At 44.1% G+C, this 24,623-nt stretch overlaps 1 protein-coding gene across 2 annotated transcripts in view; it reads right to left on the bottom strand.

Annotated features, from left to right (window-relative positions):
* Window positions 1-24,623, bottom strand: part of Slc22a2 (solute carrier family 22 member 2) — a 45,674-nt gene that overhangs the window by 16,991 nt on the left and 4,060 nt on the right. For both annotated transcript variants that reach the window (XM_029470862.2, XM_029470863.2), the window contains exons 3-6: window positions 13,238-13,392; window positions 4,317-4,485; window positions 2,039-2,153; window positions 402-508 (exon numbers count right to left, since the gene is read on the bottom strand). In XM_029470862.2, coding sequence (XP_029326722.1) covers window positions 402-508; window positions 2,039-2,153; window positions 4,317-4,485; window positions 13,238-13,392 — 546 coding nt within the window. The remainder of the gene's footprint in view (window positions 1-401; window positions 509-2,038; window positions 2,154-4,316; window positions 4,486-13,237; window positions 13,393-24,623) is intronic.

Genomic DNA, 24,623 nt, shown 5'->3' with positions numbered 1-24,623 from the left:
TCCAGCCCCATATTTATTATACATAAATAATCAAATATTAATTATTTGATGCAGCAGGACAAACTGCATCTTCAATATTTTTCAGAACTGACTGATACTTTTGTAATTCTTAATTCAGAGAATGCTACTTCATATAAACACAGCATAAAAACCAGCAGAATTATGCAGAGGATCACTTAAATTGTTGGAAGTTCTGCCCTGATCCCAAGCCAAGATTCACGTTCGTCTGAAGAAAATGTTATCAGGTGGAACTGCTGTCCATGAGCTATGCGTCAACATCCTCCGGTAATGGTATTCTGGGGGTCATAGTTTAAGGGTGTGCTTTTTCCTCTCTTTAACGAGAGTGACTGTAATTGTATGAATGCAGAGGAATTTGAAGTTAAAACAAAGGACTTCCTTACCAATTGTACATCAAGATCAATGTATGTTTCCTTATCTGAGGGGTTCTGACCAAGTCCAGGAACGAAGGGTTCAATTTCATGCCAGCATCCTCATCTGCCGTCAGGCTCTAAGAGAAGGGCAAGAAGGGGGTTTTCTGTTAGAAGGGGCCTGGGTCCCAAAGGGAATAGCAGCTGCACTTAACCATCAGGGGTTCAGTCCTGTGTTGGCTCAGTCCTGTGCTGTCTTATTTAGTCGTTATCCTAAAAGTTAGGGTGTGTTTTCACTCCATTGTACAGAAGAGGGCCTGGGACATAGATCAATTATGTCACTCATGGCATGGGATTCATAAGGTACAATGGGTACCATGGAAACCCTCTGTGGTCCTGAGGGACCCGTATGGACCCATCTGTGGCTGAACAGGAAGGAAGCTCAGGTTTGAGCCTGTGACACTGGGACAGCAACAGCGTCACTTGGAGCTCAGTAGGAATCAGTACCAGGAGGCTGAGGAGAAGGCTCAGCAGTTAAAGCACCTGTCTTACAAGCATGAGGACTAGGGTTCAGGTCTTCAGAATCAATCTCAATGCTGGGTGGGTGTGGTCACCAGCCTGTAATTCCCAGAGCAAGTTAGCTAGCAAGACTAGCCTCATCCGTGAGCTCTGGGTTTGATTGAGGGACCTTGCCTTAATGAATAAGGTAGAAGAGTGATAAAAGATGATTACTGACATCAACCTAAGGTCTAACACACACATACACACACACACACACACACCCCACATGCACATACATACACATATGCACAAATATGGTCTCTGAGTCTTTCAAATCAAGTCATATAAATGTCAAAATCTTACAGTTATCCTACTAACCTATGCTGCATTCTCATTCAGAAATTATTTATTCTTATACACAGAATTTTCTTTTTATTGTTTTCTTTTGAAACATCATCTCTGCCTGGGGTAGCCTTGAACTCACTCTGTAGCTAAGGATAACATCAACTGCTGAGCATCCTGCCTCTACTACCAATGCTCCAAATGCTGGAGTTATTGGCATGCACACACAAAGGTTTGTGCAGCACCAGGAATTGAACCCAGGGCTTCATGCATGCTACACAAGTACCATATTAACTGAGCTACATCTCAACCCTGAACACAATTTTCTATTACAACCCATTTCTCCTCTCTAGTTCCATCAGATGAACAGGTTTGAGTTCAGAGCGCTGAGGACTACTAATGGCAAAATCTGAAACACAGACCAAATGGCTACATGCAAAATAATCTATGCTATTATTTGTGTTCAGAACTCTGCTTCATGGATCTAGACCCAGTCCTGGAGAAGCTGGGCACAGAGGAAACAGAACAGCACCGGCTGAACCAGAGCGGCCAGTAAAACCTTGAGTTGCTCAAGATAGAAACAGCTCCTTCTCTGACTTGTTTTTAAAAATCTGCTTTATTTTTGAGTCTGATGTTTGCCATCTGTTCATTCTCTCAGGGAACATGAGTCTTGTGTATGAAATTTTCTAATGTATTTTCCTATAGTGCAGCCAAAATGCAAGGAGGTGGGCCCATGCCTCTCTGCTGGGCTCACTAGCACACATGGCGTGTTTTCTGCACTCTCCCTTCTCAGCACCCAGAACTTGACACCTTAGGCCTCAACTCACCTGAAGAGAGCCTGGCACCGACTTTCCATTTTTCTTAGCAATATGCTTAATTATCTTCATGGCTTTTGCATTTTTGTTCTGGGAGATCAGCCATCTTGGAGACTCTGGTATGCACCTAGGATATAAGACCAGGGGAGGGGTACCTTGCTGCCTGTCCACTGCCAAGCCACACAGTTGAGTTTCTGGGAGCACTTTGCATTGGGAGGTTCAGTTGGATCTTCTGAGTAGGCCAAGAATACTGTGCAATGCATGTGGGGCTCTGTCTTCTCTTAAATGCTGACTTGTCAGCCCATGTCTGGGAAGCCTTCAGGCCTCTTCCTCAGAGATGCCTGAACAGCAGCACATGAGCTGCTAAGCAGGGAGCAGCAGAACATGCAGCTTGTGTTACCTCAAGGACAGATGAGGAGGGGCGAGGAGGGGCATGGAGAGGTGGGAAGGGGTGGGGAGGGGGGAGAAGGGGTGAAGGAGGAGTGGGGAAGGGTAGGGAGGGTGAGGAGGGGTGGGGAGCAGTGGGAAAGGGTGAAGAGGGGTAGGGATAAGGAGGGGTAGGGAGGAGTGAAGGAGGAGTGGGGAAGGGTATGGGGGTGAGGAGGCGTGGGGAGGGGTGGGCCTGAAAACTTAGGTCAAGGAATAGAGGAGGGAGTTGCAAATCATCTTTGAATGAAGCAAGGATATATATGATGTATATGATATAGATCAAGCATTAAATACTATATGATACACAGTTGATATATGGTTATATGGCTATATATTATAGAAAATATATTACATGTTATATTATGCCACATGAATTTTATATATGTATATATTTCATTCTGAAAAAATGAGGTGAGCTTCTGCGGTCAGGTAGTGGGCAGAATGCAGAGAATGGACTGAAAGTTTTGAGCTTGACCTAGCAGGCTTAAAAAGGCCCTGCAAGTCCTAGGGTGTTGTTCTAAGCAAGCACTCTGGGTCGTGACCTAGCAGGCTCAAGCAGCCACTGCAAGTCCCCAAGGGCCTATGTCTTGAAGCCCACAGAACAGTCAAGGTCAGGGTGAATGTAGGCAGGGGGTTGGGGAGGAGGGGCAGCCAGCTATGTTGGAAGCTAGAAGGGCTAGGCTTACTGGGTTAAAGGCATACAAGCTGGAAGTCTTGGTGGCTCACTGCTCTGGGAAAAGTAGAGCCTAGAGGGACCTGGGCTGGATCTTTTTGTAGGAGGGACATGTGGAAGAGGACCATGGTGACAACTGCTTGGCTAAGAGGGGTCAAGACCCAGAGTGTGGCCTGCTCATCCACACCACTGGGATGCTGTAGGGTCATTTTTTTTTTCTAGCTGCCCATGATAAAGTTCTAACAGCCTATCCACTGTTGCTTGATTTGGGAAGGGGGACAAAGACTGGGGCTTGGGAGAAGGTAGGAATCTGGACAGCTTACAGGTGGAGGACAGGTGGTCTAGGCTTTCCTGGGAACACCAGGGGAAGAAACTGGCTCAACCCAAGCTGAGATGTGTCACTGTGGGCTCACTCAACAGCTCTGCTAGATGCACACATAAGGGTTATCTATGTTTATGTGAAGTTTGGATAATCACTCGAGCCTTACTGTGGGAGTGCCTTGGACAGGAAGTTTCCACAGAGCCTGGTATTATGTGATCCACAGAGATGCAGCCACAGGTTTACTGATATTGGGGAGACCCCACCAGGGCTGGGAAGGAATTAATAGAAGTTTCTGGAGAAATGAAGATTTAATCAGAACTGCCTGTGGCCCCCACCCCTACATCTGCCCCTGAAGCCCCCTCTTTTCCTATAGTGGTACCAGTTTGCTCCTTTTGTTTCAGTTTTTCTGTTCTAAGATTGGTGATTCATTTCTGTCCTTTTGTTTTAGACGTGTGTGTGTGTGTGTGTGTGTGAAAGAGAGAGAGAGAGGTCTCTCCAGCCCCTGAGAGAATCATTTACCACACTGCCTGACCATCTTAGAGTTTTTATAAAGGAGTAACTGGGTAACAAGGGGAAACACTGTTGACTTTTAAGAAGGGCGTGCCATCCAAATTGGACACCAGCTGCTGGGAGCAAACCATCAAATAAATAACAGGAACTAAAAGAAACAGGTCACAAAAGTCTTAGGCCCCAACCTAAAGGGCATTGGATTTCCAGCAGGGGACTGTGTGGTTTTTATGTCTTCCTGTGACACAGGCCTGGAGAACAAAACCTTGCCATTTACAAGCAGGGTGTTCACGGGGAAGGAAGACTTGGATGTCATAGATTATTCTGATGTGTCTTCTTTTTGTTCCCAATAGACTTACCAGAAATAGAGCAGGAAGCAGAAGTTGGGCAGAGTCACGGCAAATTGCAGCCACCTCCAGTTGGGAAGGGCATAGGCCACTCCAGCCAGGATCAGGAGCCCAACCGTAAAGGCGATTTGGTAACAAATCCCCACTGTTCTGCGATAGCCCAGCCCAACAAATTCTGTAACTAGAGAAAAGAATTCTCTTTTCTTTCTGACCTCTTCATGTGGTCAGCAGGATGAGCCAAAGCTGACTCCCAACCTTATGCCAACCAGCTTAAAAATACAGGCTTAATTTTCTATGCAGCTCTCCAAACAATTTAAAATGTGTGTGTGCATGTGTGTGTGTGTGTGTGTGTTATGATGTTTGTGTGGTATGTATGTGTTGTATGTGTGGTGTGTGTGTGGTGTGTGTATATATGTGTGTTGTGAGTGTATGTGTGTTTGTTGTATATGGTATGCATGCGTTATGTGTGTGTGTTGTGTGTATATGTGTGTGAGTTGTGTGTGTAGTAGTAGTGGGCATTTCATTGCAGTTATTGCTACTGTATTAATTATAAACTTTCATTAACTGAACCTTGTTAACAAAATGAGCAAATCTTTTTGACTTTTAGAATAATTTCAGCACAAAGCTAGGTATAGTACCTCATGCCTATAATCCCAGTTCTTGAGAGGCAAAGGCAGAGGGAGAGGCAGAAGCAGGAGGATTCTTATAAGTCCAAGGCCATTCTAAATTACATACATATTTTTGTGTCAAAAAACAAAATAAAAATAGCAACAATAATAACAAAAGAATTTCGGGGGCTGAAAAATGGCTCAGTGGTTAAGAGCACTTGCTGTTTTTGCAGAGGAGCTGGTTCAGTTCCCAGCACCTCTGTCAGGCCACTCACAGCCACCTCTAACTCCAGTCTCAGGGGATCTGACACCCTCTTCTGCTCTCCATAGGTATCTGCTCATGTGTGGCATATACACACATACACACAAAAATAAAATAACATAAAATAAAACAATATTTTTAAAATTTCAGGGACGAATGTAATTGCATTTTACACAAAATTCACACAAAAACCAGGCAGTAATAATGCAAAGCATGAACAAATTAATTAAGAACTGAGTTTGGGTCACACACATATGTTTCATATATCAATGGACCTTTCCAGACAAGTTGCTCTCTTACACAAATAAATACTTAGGGATTCTGTTTATTTTTTGTAATGGACTTAGAAACCCTGTGGTGAGCAGGGGTAGGAATCAGCTACTACTAGCTTACAAAGTATTCATTTAAAAAAATTTAAAGATTCTGTGCAGGTGAGAGTGTGGAATACAGAAGCTAACAGCTTCTGGGACAGGCAGAAGCAACACAGCTTCTGAGGTAGACCCTGTTTCCGGCTCCAGACATCTGGGCACCTTCCCTGCCAGAGGAGAGGTGTACACCTCGCCTGGGAGGGCTTTGCCAGAGTACCTGGGGAAGTCAACTTGGTCCCTGGATCCCTCTGAGACTAGTCTGCGCAGGTGAGAGTGTGGACTATAGAAGCTAACAGCTTCTGGGACAGGCCCTGTTTCAGTCCTTCATCTTCTGCCAGGAGGCAGGCCCAAAGCTAGATATCTGTGCATCTTCCCTGCAAGAGGAGAGCTTGCCTGCAGAGAGTACTCTGACCACTGAAACTCAGGAGAGAGCTAGTCTCCCAGGTCTGCTGATAAAGGCTAACAGAATCACAAAAGGAACAAGCTCTAACCAGAGACAATTATAACAACTAACTCCAGAGATTACCAGATGGCGAAAGGCAAACCTAAGAATCTTACTAACAGAAACCAAGAACACTCACCATCATCAGAACCCAGCACTCCGACCTTAGCCAGTGCTGGGCATCCCAACACACCTGAAAAGCTAGACCCAGATTTAAAAGCATATCTCATGATGACGGTAGAGGACATCAAAGAAAGACTTTAATAACTCACTGAAAGAAATACAGGAGACCACTGCTAAAGAGTTACAAGTCCTTAAAGAAAAACACGAAAACACAACCAAACAGGTAGAAGTCCTTAAAGAAAAACAGGAAAACACAATCAAACAGGTGATGGAAATGAACAAAACCATACTAGATCTAAAAAGGGAAGTAGACACAATAAAGAAAACCCAAAGTGAGGCAATGCTGGAGATAGAAAACCTAGGAAAGAAATCTGGAACCATAGATGAGAGCATCAGCAACAGAATACAAGAGATGAAAGAGGGAATCTCAGGTGCAGAAGATTCCATAGAGAACATGGGCACAACAATCAAAGAAAATGCAAAATGCAAGAAGATCCTAACTCAAAACACCCAGGAAATCCAGGACACAATGAGATGACCAAAGCTATGGATAATAGGAGTAGATGAGAATGAAGATTTTCAACTTAAAGGGCCAGCAAAATTATAGAAGAAAACTTCCCAAACCTAAAGAAAGAGATGCCCATGAACATACAAGAAGATTACAGAACTCCAAATAGTCTGGACCAGAAAAGAAATTCCTCCAGACACATAATAATCAGAACAACAAATGCACTAAATAAAGATAGAATATTAAAAGCAGTAAGGGAAAAAGGTCAAGTAACATATAAAGGCAGGCCTATCAAAATTACACCAGACTTTTCACCAGAGACTATGAAAGCCAGAAGATCCTGGACAGATGTTATACAGACACTAAGAGAACACAAATGCCAGCTCAGGCTACTATACCCAGCCAAACTCTCAATTACCATAGATGGAGAAACCAAAGTATTCCATGACAAAACTAAATTCACACATTATCTTTCCACAAATCCAGCCCTTCAAAGGATAATAACAGGAAAAAAAAAAAACCAATACAAGGACAGAAACCACACCCTAAAAAAAGCAAGAAAGTAATCCTTCAACAAACCTTAAAGAAGACAGCCACAAGAACAGAATGCCAACTCTAACAACAAAAATAATAGGAGGCAACAATTACTTTTCCTTAATACCTCTTAATATCAATGGACTCAATTCCCCAATAAAAAGACATAGACTAACAGACTGGCTACACAAACAGGACCCAACATTTTGCTGCTTACAGGAAACCCATCTCAGGGAAAAAGACAGACACTACCTCAGAATGAAATACTGAAAAACAATTTTCCAAGCAAATGGTCTGAAGAAACAAACTGGAGTAGCCATTCTAATATCTAATAAAATCGACTTCCAACCCAAAGTTATCAAAAAAGACAAGAAGGGGCACTTCATACACATCAAAGATAAAATCTTCCAAGAGGAACTCTCAATTCTGAATATCTATGCTCCAAATGCAAGGGCAGCCACATTCATTAAAGAAACTTTAGTAAAGCTCAAAGCACACATTGCACCTCACACAATAACAGTGGGAGACTTCAACACACCACTTTCATCAATGATCGTGGAAACAGAAACTAAACAGGGACACAGTGAAACTAACAGAAGTTATGAAACAAATGGATTTAACAGATATCTACAGAATATTTTATCCTAAAACAAAAGAATATACCTTCTTCTCAGCACCGCATGGTACTTTCTCCAAAATTGACCATATAATTGGTCACAAAACAGGCCTCAACAGATACAAAAATATTGAAATTGTCCCATGCATCCTATCAGATCACCATGGACTGAGGCTGATCTTCAATAACAACATAAATAATGGAAAGCCAACATTCACATGGAAACTGAACAACACTCTTCTCAATGATACCTTGGTCAAGGAAGGAATAAAGAAAGAAATTAAAGACTTTTTAAAATTTAATGAAAATGAAGCCACAACATACCCAAACTTATGGGACACAATGAAAGCATTTCTAAGAGGGAAACTCATAGCTCTGAGTGCCTCCAAAAAGAAACTAGAGAGAGCACACATTAGCAGCTTGACAACACACCTAAAAGCTCTAGAAAAAAGGAAGCAAATTCACCCAAGAGGAGTAGACAGCAGGAAATAATCAAACTCAGGGGCGAAATCAACCAAGTGGAAATAAGAACTATTCAAAGAATCGACCAATCGAGGAGCTGGTTCTTTGAGAAAATCAACAAGATAGATAAACCCTTAGCCAGACTCACTAGAGGGCACAGGGACAGCATCCTAATTAACAAAATCAGAAATGAAAAGGGAGACATAACAACAGATCCTGAAGAAATCCAAAATACCATCAGATCCTTCTACAAAAGGCTATACTCAACAAAACTGGAAAACCTGGATAAGATGGACAAATTTCTAGACAGATACCAGGTACCAAAGTTAAATCAGGATCAGATTAATGATCTAAACAATCCTATATCCCCTAAAGAAATAGAAGCAGCCATTAATAGTCTCCCAACCAAGAAAAGCCCTGGACCAGATGGGTTTAGTACAGAGTTCTCTCAGACCTTCAGAGAAGATCTAATTCCAGTTCTTCACAAACTATTCCACAAAATAGAAGCAGAAGGTACTCTACCCAATTCATTCTATGAAGCCACAATTACTCTGATACCTAAACCACAGAAAGACCCAACAAAGATAAAGAACTTTAGACCAATTTCCCTTATGATTATCGATGCAAAAATACTCAATAAAATTCTCGCTAACTGAATCCAAGAACACATCAAAACAATCATCCATCCTGACCAAGTAGGTTTCATTCCAGGGATGCAGGGATGGTTTAATATACGGAAATCCATCAACATACTCCACTATATAAACAAACTCAAAGACAAAAACCACATGATCATCTCGTTAGATGCAGAGAAAGCATTTGACAAAATCCAACACCCATTCATGATAAAAGTCTTGGAAAGATCAGGAATTCAAGGCCCATACCTAAACATGTTAAAAGCAATCTACAGCAAACCAGCAGCCAACAGCAAAGTAAATGGTGAGAAGTTGGAAGCAATCCTACTAAAATCACGGACTAGACAAGGCTTCCCACTTTCTCCCTACATATTCAACATAGTACTCAAAGTCCTAGCCAGAGCAATTCCACAACAAAAGGAGATCAAGGGGATACAAATTGGAAAGGAAGAAGTCAAAATATCACTTTTTGCAGATGATATGATAGTATATATAAGTGACCCTAAAAATTCCACCAGAGAACTCCTAAACCTGATAAACAGCTTCAGTAAAGTAGCTGGATATAAAATTATCTCAAACAAGTCAATGGCCTTTCTCTACACAAAGGATAAACAGGCTGAGAAAGAAATTGGGGAAACAACACCCTTCTCAATAGTCATAAATAATATAAAATACCTTGGCATGACTCTAACTAAGGAAGTGAAAGATCTGTATGATAAGAACTTCAAGTCTCTGAAGAAAGAAATTAAAGAAGATCTCAGAAGATGGAAAGATGTCCCATGCTCATGGATTGGCAGGATCAACATTGTAAAAATGGCTATCTTGCCAAAAGCAATCTACAGATTCAATGCAATCCCCATCAAAATTCCAACTCAATTCTTCAAGGAATTAGAAAGGGCAATTTGCAAATTCATCTGGAATAACAAAAAAAAACCTAGGATAGCAAAAACTCTTCTCAATGATAAAAGAACCTTTGGTGGAATCACCATGCCTGACCTAAAACTGTACTACAGAGCAATTGTGATAAAAACTGCATGGTACTGGTATAGTGACAGACAAGTAGACCAATGGAATAGACCTGAAGACCCAGAAATGAACCCACACACATATGGTCACTTGATCTTCGATAAGGGAGCTAAAACCATCCAGTGGAAAAAAGACAGCATTTTCAACAAATGGTGCTGGCACAACTGGTTGTTATCATGTAGAAGAATATGAATTGATCCATTCCTATCTCCTTGTACTAAGGTCAAATCTAAGTGGATCAAGGAACTCCACATAAAACGAGAGACAGTGAAACTTATAGAGGAGAAAGTGGGGAAAAGCCTCGAAATATGGGCACAGGGGAAAAATTCCTGAATAGAACAGCAATGGCTTGTGCTGTAAGATTGAGAATCGACAAATGGGATCTCATAAAATTGCAAAGCTTCTGTAAGTCAAAAGACACTGTCAATAAGACAAAAAGGCCACCAACAGATTGGGAAAGGATCTTTACCTATACTAAATCAGATAGGGGACTAATAACCAATATATATAAAGAACTCAAGAAGGTTGACTCCAGAAAATCAAATAATCCCATTAAAAAATGGGGCTCAGAGCTAAACAAAGAATTCTCATCTGAGGAATACCGAATGGCTGAGAAGCAGCTGAAAAAATGTTCAGCATCTTTAATCATCAGGGAAATGCAAATCAAAACAACTCTGAGATTCCACCTCACACCAGTCAGAATGGCTAAGATCAAAAATTCAGGTGACAGCAGATGCTGGTGAGGATGTGGAGAAAGAGGAACACTCCTCCATTGTTGGTGGGATTGCAAGCTTGTACAACCACTCTGGAAATCATTCTGGAGGTTCCTCAGAAAGTTGGACATAGCACTACCGGAGGATCCTGCAATACCTCTCCTGGGCATATATCCAGAAGATATTCCAACTGGTAAGAAGGACACATGCTCCACTATGTTCACAGCAGCCTTACTTATAATAGCCAGAAGCTGGAAAGAACCCAGATGTCCCTCAACAGAGGAATGGATACAGAAATTATGGTACATTTACACAATGGAGTACTACTCAGCTATTAAAAAGAATGAATTTATGAAATTCCTAGGCAAATGGATGTACCTGAAAGTATATTCATCTTGAGTGAGGTAACCCAATCACAAACGAACTCACATGATATGTACTCACTGATAAGTGGATATTAGCTCAGAAACTTAGAATACCCAAGATATAAGATACAATTTGCAAAACACATGAAACTCAAGAAGAACAAAGACCAAAGTGTGGACACTGTGCCCCTTCTTAGAATTGGGAACAAAACCCCCATGGAAGGAGTTACAGAGACAAAGTTTGGAGCTGAGACGAAAGAATGGACCATCTAGAGACTGCCATACCCGGGGATCCATCCCATAATCAGCCTCCAAATGCTGACACCATTGCATACACTAGCAAGATTTTGCTGACAGGACCCTGATATTGCTGTCTCTTGTGAGGCTATGCCAGTGACTGGCAAACACAGAAGTGGATGCTCACAGTCAGCTATTGGATGGAACACAGGGCCCCCAATGGAGGAGCTAGAGAAAGTATCTAAGCAGCTAAAGGGGTCTGCAACCCTATAGGTGGAACAACAATACGAACTAACCAGTACCCCCAGAGCTCATATCTCTAGCTGTATATGTAGCAGAAGATGGCCTAGTTGGCCATCAGTGGAAAGAGAGGCATCTTGTCTTGGACACTTTATATGCCTCAGTAAAGGGGAACGCCAGGGACAAGAAGTGGGAGTGGGTGGGTATGGGAGTCGTGGGGGGGAGGTTATGGGGGACTTTTGGGATAGCACTCAAAATGTAAATGAAGGAAATACCTAATTAAAAAATTTCAAAAACTTTGCAAATGAGTTTTTAAACACACATCTCCTGGAAACCTTTATGGTGGGAGGAGTTAAGGCTTAGAGAGTAGAAAGCACTCAAGTCCGGACTTAAACACTTTGAGAAGCAAGTTATCAGCCACCATTGCACAGGTAGAAACAATCAGCTCTATTCATGGTCTCATCATGGCAGACCTATGAGGCCTGGATGCAGGGAGCTAGGAGAGAACTTGTTTTCATAGGCAGGACATGCTGAAATTAGAATTTCACGTGTCCTACACGTGATAGTCTTCACTTCAAATGTCTTGCACATCTGTTAAGGATTTTAATGACTTCTAACTCAGCAGACATACATGCTAAACCTATTCCTGTAACTTACTAAAAACCCAATTTTAAAATGGCTGATTTGATTAAATAAAATGGTACGGTTGTTTAACAAATGTGTCTGTCTTTCAAAGGGGCTGGGGTCCTGGCTGGGGCTTGGGAGATGTGGAGTGGGAGTAGGAAGGAATCACAAGGTGGGTATCAAGAACCTGACATTCATAGAGACTTTGAAAGAAATGAGCAGTCAGAGGCTGAAATTAATAACAAAGCATACATCGGAATAATTGATTTCTACATAGTATGTTCTAGAAATCAAATTGCTGGTTGAAGAGCTGCATACATTAAATTCTTTACTCACCAACCGCTTATTCTTTGTCTTTTCTGGAGGAGTAATGTTCTCTTTCTGTCCTGAAATTCCCCCAGATTCATATTACCAGGTAAAATTATATATTAATTAGGTGGTGATTTTCCCCAAGGGCTAGATAGCTGCTGAGCTATAGAATTAAATACACTTTTGTACCTCAGGGACCTTAACTGTAACTCTGGTCACTAGTGAGTAAATTAGAGCCCAGATTTTATAGCTCACTCTCTACTTTTCTTACATCCAGCACCCCAGCTCATAGAATGGGGCCGCCCACAGTTAAGTTGCTTAGCCTTATATAGATAATCCCCACTGGCATGCCAAAGCCTGTCTCCTAGCCAAGTCTAGATCTTGCTGAATAACCAAAGGTCCACAGCCATGCTTGGGTCCTCAGCTTCCCTGCGTGTAAGTCCAGATGGTCTATCAGAACAGACAGAGTGTGGTGAGAATTCGCTCACATCCCATGCACACCTCTCTTATCTCAGAGCCTTCTGTTTAAATAGGTTTGGTAGGCTAGGCTTTCTCTCCATATAATACCCCAGGGTTCAGAAAACAAATACCCTAAACAATTCTTTTGTTGGGAGAGGTAGTTTTCAGGACAGTGTTTCTCTGTGTAGCCCTGGCTGTCTTGGAACTTGATCTGTAGATCAGGCTGCCCTTGAACTAAGAGATCTGCCTGTCTTTGCCTCTCCAGTGCTGGGATTAAAGGCTTGTGCCACCACCGCCTAATTAAAAATTCTTTAGGTACAGAATAAAAGTCAGCATTGTCTGCCCAGGTTCCACTGACTAAAAGTCCCTGTGTGTACCCAGCAGCACTTGAAAACTTCTTACTCAGGATGTAGCCAATTAACCAGCCAGCTTTGCTGACCAGTCCCTGTAGAAATCGAAACACCAACATCCAGGCATAGTTGGGCGAAATCGCCATGAGAACCCCAGAGATAGCATTGATGAGGATGGTGACCAAGAGGCAGAACTTCCGCCCAAACCTACAGAGAAGAACCAAGACAGGGTGTGGAATTAGTTGGTGTATTAGTTGCGTCTTCGAGCACTGTGACAAAGTATCGGGTAAAAGCAGCTTAGGGATGGAAGAAAGGCTTTATTTTGGCTGACAGTTCTAGGGGAGGGGCAGGCAGCTCCAGGAGCTTGAGGCAGCTGGTTACATTGTATCTGTAATGAAGAAGAAGAGAATGGCGGATGCTGGTGCTTAACTCTTGCTCCCCTTTGAGTCCAGCCAGGAGTTCAGCTCACAGAACAGTGATGTCCACAGTCAAGGTGGATCTTCCACCCAGTCTCTAAAATCCCTCACAGACACTCCCACACTGTTGACTTCTAGGTGATTCTATATCCCAACGTGCGACAATACTATCCATCACAGTTGGATGCGTGAAAGGTTGGAGAGGATTCACAGGCATTATAAAGATGTGATCAAAACCTGAGGTCAGTTCTCAGTTCTAGAGATATGGATTGATACCTCCTCTCAACTTGTGTGTGTGTGTGTGTGTGTGTGTGTGTGTGTGTGTGTGTGTGTGCATGCACACACACACACACACACACCCCATACACACACACACATACACCCCTACCACTACACTATAGACACACACCACACATCACACATTCATACACACACATACACCATAGACACTACATACACACGCACAGACACAGACACACACACACACACACACCACATACCATACAAACACCCCCCCACACACATCACACACACATACAACACACACCACATACCATACAAACACACCACACACACACACCACACATATACACCATACACACACACCACACATACCACACACAAACACACACCACACACACATACACACACCACACACACATACACACACTACACATATATACACACCACACACACACCACACACCACACATATATACACACCACACACACATACACACACCACACATATATACATCACACACACACATACACACACCACACACACATACACATACCACACACACATACACACACTACACATATATACACACCACACACACACACATACACCACACATCACATACCACACACATACCACACACACACCATTATATATACACACCACACATTCATACACACGTATCACATACAAACACATATAACACACACATACCACACACCACATACACACACCACACATTAATACGCACACATTACACACACAAACATACCACATACCACATACCATACAAACACACCCCCTACACACCACACACACACACACACACACACACACACACACACACACACGTTGGCTTCCCACAGTTATCATTCCATTTGTGATGAAGCATCTTGGAATGCCTTCTATAGTTTTATTTGAAGAACTCAGGTTTCATCAGTCTGGAGATTGGGAGGGTTGTCCAAGGACACAGAATGCTGGAGAAATTATTCAACATTATGGCATTTCTTCACACTGAAAACAAAAACCTAACTAAATATTTGGAAGGGGAATTCCATGAGGTATTAGATATAGAGAGCTTTATCTTAGGCGCCCTCAGAGTGAAAGAAAATTAAATTCAAGGTCCATGACTCATGTGGCTTGCTAGTTAGGAGGGCTTTTTGGGCCAAGGGCAAAGAACAAAGGCTGTTGCCCTTGTTGCTGTTAAGTCATTCCAGGAATTGTCTAGCCATAAAGTTAAGAGAGACCTGCAAAGATGCCCGAACTATCTCAGCAAGGACGTCCGGACTATCTCAGCTGAGTCATAGCACCTGCCCTTCAGAATTGCTGTTACCTCGATCTGCATGTACAATTTGCTGATGTTTAAACTGTCCAATTGTGTGTAACCACGCCAATTATTCCCCTGTCCCCAACTTTTTTGTATATAAACCCCTAGCTTCTGAGCCTCGTGGTCAACTCCTCTGTCTCCCGTGTGAGACACGTGTAGGCCCGGAGCTCCATCATTAAACTACCTCGTGTGTTTGCATCAAGATGGTCTCTCATGATTCCTTGGGTGTGCGGCGCCATCTGGGGACTTGAGTCGGGGTCTCCTCACTGCGGTCTTTCACCGAGATCTGTGTGACACCCAGGAACCCTGAAGACCTCTTGGAGGTACATTTGTGTGAGTCTTATATGTTTTTTGTTGTCTGAGTGCGGCGCCAATGAGTTTGTGTTTGATTTCAGTTTTCTGGCAGCTGCCACTGTGGGCAGTAAGGACTCAGTGGCTGTGTAAGGAGACATCCTAGGGCCGCAGGCTGCAACCCTGGAAGACGTTCCATGGGTGAAGGGGGGTGGATGTGGAAACCCACCCCATCAGGAAGGGAGTGGATGTGGAATCCCACCCCATCAGGAAGGGGGTGTATGTGGAATTCCACACCCCGTCAGGAAAGTCAGGAGAGCCTGGCTGTTGTCTTTCAGAACAAAGGAGACAGAGTACTCCTTCTACTGGGAAGGGAGTGAACATGGAATCCCACCTCCTCTGCAGACATGTGTGTTTAGACGTACTAGTATCTTGTGTCTTTGTTTTGTTTCTGTTTTTTTTTTTTTTCTGATTTTTGTTATGGGACAGATCGTGTAAACTCCTTTGTCTCTGACTATGGACTACTGGACTGACCTTAGTTAGGGTGAGAGGACAGAATTTGTCAGTGATAGTTAAGAAAAACAACTCTGCGCTGCTTTCCTGCGGGTGGGCCTGCTCCCCAGCGCTCTGGGCCCGCACAGACCTGGACCTGGCAGTGCTGGCGGTGCTCTTGCCGCAGCCCAGAGCCAGGCAGCCTCTAGGGGCTCCCGGCTTCAGTGGCAGTGGCGGCAGCATGCGGCTGGGGCCTGGTGCAGAGTGGCACACAAACCTTCCAGGTCACCTGCTGTTCACTTCTGGGTTCTGCAGGCTCCACAGCGGCAGAGGCCGGCTGTGCATCCATGTGGCCCTGGCATGCTCAAGCCGCTTCTGACCCACCACCACCACGCACCTCACCGCCTGCAAGATGGGAGGAAAGAGAAGGGAAGAGGGGCGAGGCCCGTGGGGCCCACACCAGCACCCGCTGGGCTCCCCAGGAGCGACTAAGACACCTGCTGCAACTGAGGTGATCCACGGGAAGGCTCGCGTCCAGAGTCGCCGCAGCTGGCCCTGACCCCCAAGTGCCACCCCCACTGGGGGCCCGCTGGTTCATCCCGCTCCAAACCCCCGCGGGGTTGGACCCGCCGCCCTAGAGCCTGCGCTGCATGCCAACCTCCCCCACCCCCAACCCTGGGCACCTCCACCGCGGGAAGGAGGACAGACAGAGAGGAGAGGAGGAGGCTGTAGGCATGGCCAGCCAGGAGCACCGCGTGTTCATTGCCTTGGCTGCTCCTCATACTTGCCTAATTATGTTTCCCTTTCCCCTGCATCCCACCTGTCTGTCTCCAGGCTTTGGCAGTACCAGAGTGCCTCTTTAGCAGAAAAAGTGCTTTCATTTTGAGATGTCAGTGGCCCAGTGTGGCCAGCTGTGAGAGCTGTTCTCTCTTCCCTGCCTCGTGTGTCTTCTCTTCTTGGGTGGCCCCGCCCTGAGCTGCTGGCAGTGAGTCTGTTCCAAGCTCCAGTGAGAGAGGCATCTGCCCACTTGGGGCTTCTCCTGCCCAAGGTAAGGAGCACCTGCCAGTCTAACTTCCAGGCTCTGATAGGAGTCTTGTCTCTGTGGGGATAGAAAGAGCCTCAACAATCTGACCAAGGTAATAAGAAATTACAGAAGTTAGAAAAAGGACAGGGTAAGTTGGTAAGAAAGTGCAGAGGAAGAGAAACAAAAGAAGAAAGAGAGGATGAGGAAGACAGATGTGTATAGAGGTCTAGAAAAAAGTGAGCTTAGACTATAAAGAAGAGCAAAGCATCAGCAGACTCAGCAGAGATAGATGACAGTGGCAAATAGAGAGACTAACAGTGAAGAAAAGTGAAAATAAAAATGAAGGAGATTAGAGAGGTCTGAGATGAGAGAGATACTCTAAATGGGAAATATTTAAAATAAGAACCAGTAAGTAAGAGACAGGCTGACAAAGACAGAGACCAGAGTCAGAATCAGAGATGTGCAGTGAGGCAGAAAGATAAACCAGGGTTGAGGTAATGCAGGGGCCGATCGAACCTCCTTCAGTGTTCCTTGAAAGGCTTACAGAAGCCTTCAGACAGTTCACTCCCTTTAATCTTACCTCAGAAGCCCAGAAGGCCTCAGTGGCCCTGGCCTTTATAAGGCAGTTGGCCCTGGATATCAGAAAGAAACTTCAGAGATTAGAAGGTGTATTACAAGAGGAAGACAGTTACATGATCTAGTGAAAGAGGCAGAGAAGGCGTATTACAAGAGAGAGAGAAAAAAAAATTGACTAGAATTTTGGCCACAGTGGAGAGAGAGAGAGAGAGAGAGAGAGAGAGAGAGAGAGAGAGAGAGAGAGAGAGAGAGAGAGAGAGAGAGAGAGAGAGAGAGAGAGAGAGAAGACAGGACCTAGAAACCTGGGCAACAGAAGACCAATGTGATTAACAGAATTAAGTGAGTTGGAGTACTGAGCCTCAGCTAAAAAGGCTCAGCTGTGTCAGACTGAAGTTACTTATTTGAGATACACCCTTCGAGATGGGAAGCAGTGGCTAAAGGAAGCCAAAAAAAGACTAACTCAGATCTCCACCCCAACTACACCAAGGCAAGTAAGAGAATGCTTGGGCACCACTGGCTTCTGCAGACTCTGGATACCTGGGTTGGTGACCTTAGCTGCCCCGTTGTACCCCCTAGCCAAAGAAGGAGAGGTGTTTATGTGGACCCCAGATCACCAGAAAGCCTTTTAAAAAATTAAAAAGGCCCTACTGATAGCCAGCCTTTGCCTGACCTAACCAAGCCTTTCACTCTTTATGTAGAAGAGTGAGCAGGGGTCCCCAGAAGAGTCCTTACTCAGACTTTGGGACCTTAAAAAAGGCCAGTGGCTTACCTATCGAAGAAGTTAGACCCTGTTGCCAGCGGGTGGTTTTCTTGCCTGAAAGCTATTGCTGTCATAGCTCTGCTTGTCAAGGATGCTGATAAGCTCACTCTGGGACAGCAAATAACTGTAGTGGCACCCCACGCTCTTGAAAGCATTATCCAACAGTCCCCCTGACCAATAGATGACCAACGCTCATATGACACATTATCAGAGCTTTTGTTGACTGAACAAGTGACCTTCGCTCCCCCTGTTGTCCTCAATCCCGCTACCCTACTGCCTGAGACTTCACCTACTCATCACTGAGCTGACATTCTGGCAGAAGAAACTGGTACTCAAAATGATCTGATGGATCAAGTCAGCCTTGGCCTGGGAGTTCGAGCTGGTACACGGATGGCAGTAGCTTCGTGGTTAAAGGTAAGTGGAAGGCGGGGGCAACAGTGCAGTGGTGGACAGAAAGCAAGTGATCTAGAACAGCAGCCTCCCTGAAGAGACTTCAGCCCAGAAAGCCAAACTTGTGGCTTTGATACAAGCTCTACGAATGGCAAAAGAGAAGTCTATCAACATTTACACTGACAGCAGGTGTGCTTTTGCCACTCTACGGAGCAATATACAGAAAAAGAGGGCTGTTAACATCCGCAGAGAAAGACATAAGATGCTGTGGCTGAAAGAAATCAGATGGCAGATCTAACTGCTAAACAGGTGGCCCAAGGAACAATGATCCTGGTAGTCAAAGAGCCTAAAGATTATTGTGACATCAGAGAGACCAGCTTTAGATATACCCCAGAAGATTATCACGTTATGGACAAATTAGGACTGGTAAAAGAAACCCTGTACAGAGTAGTAGTAACAGAAGAAAGAAAATTAGGCCTCCCATGGGAAGAAGGACACAAGTATATTACCAACTTACATTACTTGACCCACTTGGGGGCCAAGAAATTAAAACGTGTGATTAATGGACCTGCCTTTGTTGCCCAGGTAAGTCAGGGACTGGCCAAGATATTGGAGATTGATTAGAAGTTACATTGTACATACAGGCCCCAAAGCTCAGGACAGGTAGAGAAGATGAATAGAACTCTAAAAGAGATCTTGCCCAAATTAACCATGGAGACTGGCACAGACTTGGTGCTCCTTCCCCTTGCCCTATTTGGAACTAAAAATACTCCCTCTTGATTCAGCCTTAGTTTTTCTGAGATCCTTTATGGGGCTCCCATGCCCATAACTGTCTTAAATGATGTGTTTGAACCCATATTTTGTTATAATAATAATCTGTATGCTAAGTTAAAAGGCTTGCAGGTGGTGCAGATAGAAGTCTGGTCACAACTGGCTACAGTGAACGAGCCGGGTACCCCAAAGACATCTCACCAGTTCCAGTCAGAGATCCGATCTATGTGCACCTGCATCATGCCCAGACCCTCAAGCCTCACTGGAAGGGTCCCTGCCTAGTCCTGTTTACTATCCCTTCTTATTCTGTTTTTGTTTCCATGTTAAAGATAGAGTAAATACAGTGCAGCTTATGGTCCTCCAGTGTCAATACCAACCTATAGTTAAGATGAAAAAGGAGTATGATTTCTATTCCCCACATGGAGATATAGACCTGTGAAATTCTAAGATTAGAATTATTTAGTAGAAGAAGAGGGGAATGAAAGAAAATTAAATTCAAGGTCCATGACTCATGTGGCTTGCTAGTTAGGAGGGCTTTTTGGGCCAAGGGCAAAGAACAAAGGCTGTTGCCCTTGTTGCTGTTAAGTCATTCCAGGAATTGTCTAGCCATAAAGTTAAGAGAGACCTGCAAAGATGTCCAGACTATCTCAGCAAGGATGTCTGGACTTTCTCAGCTGAGTCATAAGCACCTGCCCCTCAGAATTGCTGTTACCTCGATCTGCATGTACAATTTGCTGATGTTTAAACTGTCCAATTGTGTGTAACCACACCAATTCTTCTCCTGTCCCCAACTTTTTTGTATATAAACCCCTAGCTTCTGAGCCTCGTGGTCAACGCCTCCGTCTCCTGCGTGAGACACGTGTAGGCCCGGAGCTCCATCATTAAACTACCTTGTGTGTTTGCATCAAGACAGTCTCTCGTGATTCTTTGGGTGTGCGCGTCATCTCAGGACTTGAGTGGGGGTCTCCCCACTGCGGTCTTTCAAGAGCTGATGCTAAGGCTGTCCCACAAGGACTCATGTCTCAAGAACTTTGTCCTCAGTGTAGCAGTGTTGGGAACTAATGAACTCTGAAGAGGTGAATATTGATAGTAGGTGCCTAGGACATTGAGGACACCTCCCCCAGAAGGGAATAAAGCATTACTCTGGGGTTCTTAATTGGATCTTTCTTTGTCTGTTTGTTTGTGTATGTGTGTGTGCATGTGTGCGTGTGTGCGTGCGTGTGTGTATGTATATATATATATATATATACATATGTGTGTGATGTATGTATGTATGTATACGTGTGTGTGTGTGTGTGCGTGTGCACATGCACGTGCACATATGGAAAACCAAGGCCAACCTCAGGCACCTTTCCTCAGATGCTGTTCTACCTTCTTGAGATATGGCCTCTACCTGGCCTGAGACTCACTAAGTAGGCCAGGCTGGCTGCCCTGATACTGAATCCCAGGGTTTCTGCCTCCTTAGTGTTGAAATCCAAGAGTTCATAACCATGCTTGGTTTAATTTTTTTGATTTATGTATTTTATGATTTACGTATTTTATGTGTATGAGTGTTTTTTCTGCATGTGTGTCTGTGAACCATATATATGCCAGATGCTCACAGAAGCCTAAAGAAGGCATAGAATCCCCTAGAACTGGAGTTATGGCTTGTGGTTAGCCACCATGTTGGTGCTAGATATTGAACCCAGGTCCTCTTCCAAAGCCAAAATTGCTCTTAACTGCTGATTCACCTCTCCACTTCTCTGCATCACTGCTTTTTAAGCATGTGTTCTGGGGTAGAATTCAGAGCCTCATGCCCACATGGCAAGAACTTTATCTATGGAGCTGTTGCTCTAGCTCCTGAAAGAGATCTTAAGAGAGTGAGTTGGTATGAGTGAGCCTGGCCCCCAAATGGCATTCTGGATCTATCTTGTGATGTGATTTTTGTCTCCTACACCTGATCCTTCACTATCCTGTCACCTGCCATGAGCATCTCAGTCAGAGACTATCCTCTTGGGCATTCAGAACAATGAGCCAACACCAATCATTTACAAAGTCACTCGGCTTAAAGGATTACATCATAGTAACAGAAAGTAGCTGGCTCTCAGAGTGGATTTAGGGATTGTCACTTTGCACCATGCCCTCCTGGTTGTCTAATTCACTGTTTAGTGAATATTGTTTAGTAGTTCACAGATGACACTGTTATAGCTAATATATATATCATGATAGTTTGACTGAAGTTAGTCTTTGTCAGCATGGCTGCATGCTCTCATGGTAAGCAGTATTCAGTAGCCGCTTCTCCTATTATTGGACAGCTGCTTCCAGAGAGCTGTTCAGTTTTTAACTCACTACCTGAAAATGATTCACTGCATTATTAATAATTATCCTAGGTTGTTAATGTTTTCAGTCTGAAATGTAAAGTTTAAGTGTCTCTTTAGTTGAGTTTTATTGAGTTGTCTCAATAGTCAACTATTGATCTGAAAGTGGTGTCACTTCCAAGTAGCTCCCACTGCAACACGTAACCCTGCAGTGTTTAGTGCCTAGTTTACCAAAGGGACACTTCACTTTCTCTAGTGTTCCTTCCTGTTTCCACCAGATAGGCTTCTTTAACTTTCTGATACTGTGATGTGAAATTACCGTCTACAAACTTTACGCTCAAGATCCAATCAATCAAGATATTAAAAAAAAAATCTCCTCAGACACGGAACCACCAACCAGGCAGCATATACCAGCTGATATGAGGCCCCCGACACATATACAGCAGAGGATTGCTCAGTGAGAGAAGATGTACCTAACCCTTGAAAGACTTGAGGCCCCAGGGAGTGGGGAGGTCTGGTGGGGTAGGAGTGGAGGGGTGGGGACATTCTCTTGGAGATGGGGTGGGGGAAAGAGATATAGGATGGGGCTGAAGACTGAACTGTAAAAAAAGATTAAAGAATAAAAAAGAAAATCTCATGGTAGGGCTGAGGAGATGTCTCAGGAGGTGAAGCTCTTGCTGTGAAGTGTGAGTACCTGAGTTTGGATGTCTAGCATCTAGACAAAAAGCCAGGTATAGTGGCATGGCTGGACAGCTTGCTTCTTATGTCTGATCACCTGTGCCTCTGAGGTTATCTGCTCCCACTGTGCTTCTGTGGAGGAAATGCTGTTTCTAGACAACTCTGATGGACACATTTCCCTCTAGAAAGTTTGATGTTAAATGCCTGTTATCACACCACTAAAAACAACATTCATTACTCCTTATTAGAGCACAATGCTTGGAATTGATGAAAAATTGCTTTTCTATGTCAAATGATACTTCAAAACCTCCCTCAGGAGCTGTGAGTGAATAAATAAATCAGAGTGAATAAATAAATTAGGAAACAACTAATCTCAAAATCTATGTCACAAAGTGATCCTGGAAAAGTTGACTTCCTGCAATTTTTCTTCCCTCCTCCCTTCCTTCCCTCCCTCCTTCCTTCCCTCCCTCCTTCCTTCCCTTCCCTTTCCTTCCTTCCTCCCTCCCTCCCTCCCTCCCTCCCTCCCTCCCTCCCTCCCTCCCTCCCTCCCTCCCTCCCTTCCTTCCTTCCTTCCTTCCTTCCTTCCCTTCTTCCTTCCTTCTCTTTCTCCCTCCCTTCTTACTTCCTTCCTCTCTTCCTCTTTCTCTCCCTTTCCTTAACCCTCCCCACTTTTCAACATCCTTACCTGGATAATTTCAAAATACTCTCCTGGCCTTCTTCTAAACCCCATGCCCAATCAGCTATTAGGAATTAGGGAATGTTTTAAATTATTTTGAGGGGAGCAATATATTTTACTTTAATGTTGGTTACAGTTCACGGATAAAATGGGTTTCCATGACATTCCTGACTTCTTGCATGAGGTCTAAGGCTGTAGCGGGCATTAAGTATGCAGATGAGAAATACGCGTCTTTTGCTCCTAGTTGTGCATTGCTCATGGGACAGAAGAAAGAGCAATAACCAGCAAGGCTCCAGTCGGCCTTGGGGAAAGAACTAGAGACCTGTCTAAAGCCTCCAGGAAGCAACAGTGAATTGAAGCTTTCTAGAAACAGAATGGATGAGCTCACTCACGGAGGAGGGAGACTGGTGGGATCATCCAGGAACGCGCTGTGAGGAGGGATTGGATCTGGCCTACTTGAGTGGGCTGAGAATAATTAACAGTCCTCGACAGCCTGAGTGAGGCTGTCACCTGTGTGTGAGACACTCCCTGAGATCTGGTGTTAATAATGTCCACCCCACGGTTCAAGGAGTGGCTGAACTGGAGCTGCCTGACCAGTTGCCAATGAGTGAGTTTGGACCCTGGACCGCCTCACTAACGTGTCTGTCTTGACTTCAGCCTGCAAAACGCCACCCTCGGTTCTGTGTAAATCACAACAAAAACTAATGACCTTCCCTTCCACCTCACATCCTCCCACAGCTGGTCCAGGAAGAAGCCAGCCAGGGAGGCTGAGCAGACAGTAACAAATGCATTGTGACTTTTGGCAAAGTGCCTCCACCTCCATCCATCCTCCCTCCTGCTGCCAACCGGGCCTCAGGCTCTTGTAAAGTCAGTGTGTTCTTGTGAGCCATTAGTTCCTTTGCAATTTTGATGCCAATTGATGTATAATCAAAGAAAGCTGTCATACATTTAGATTATATTCATGGGGAGAGAGAGAGAGAGAGAGAGAGAGAGAGAGAGAGAGAGAGAGAGAGAGAGAGAGAGAGAGAGAGAGAGAGAGAGAGTGTTAGGGAGGCTTGAGAAAGCAAATACATATTTTTGCAGGCTGATCGTTTAATATGGTCATTATTTAAAGCTATATACATTTTGAATTTCATTAAAATACATGCAATAAATATGTAATGCGTATCATTTTCTACCTGTGTTGTTGTATCTGATCATCTGAGGCTATTGGCGCCAAATGCATTTATGTGATAGGAATGAGATTTCTAGCCATGTCTCTCTGTATACACAGACCTAGACCATACAGGTGTATCATTATAATGTGTGTTATGCACCTAAATACACAGGTACATATCACTACATATTAGGTACTGGCAGTTAGAGTGGTACTGTCCAGGCCACAGAATTCAGTGCCTGGCTTATGGGAGGAACACTGCACATGGGGGCATTGTGAATAGTGGATCATTGACTTTGATACCCAGGCATCTGCAGGGCTTCTTAATCTCACTTCTCTCTCTG

This window comes from Mus caroli, unplaced genomic scaffold (genome assembly GCF_978045245.1).
Source record: "Mus caroli unplaced genomic scaffold, Mus_caroli_1 scaffold_18, whole genome shotgun sequence".
In the NCBI taxonomy this organism is placed as follows: Eukaryota; Metazoa; Chordata; class Mammalia; order Rodentia; family Muridae; genus Mus; species Mus caroli.
The sequence above is the reverse complement of the archived record's forward strand: the minus strand, read 5'-3'. Positions and strand labels throughout refer to the sequence as shown.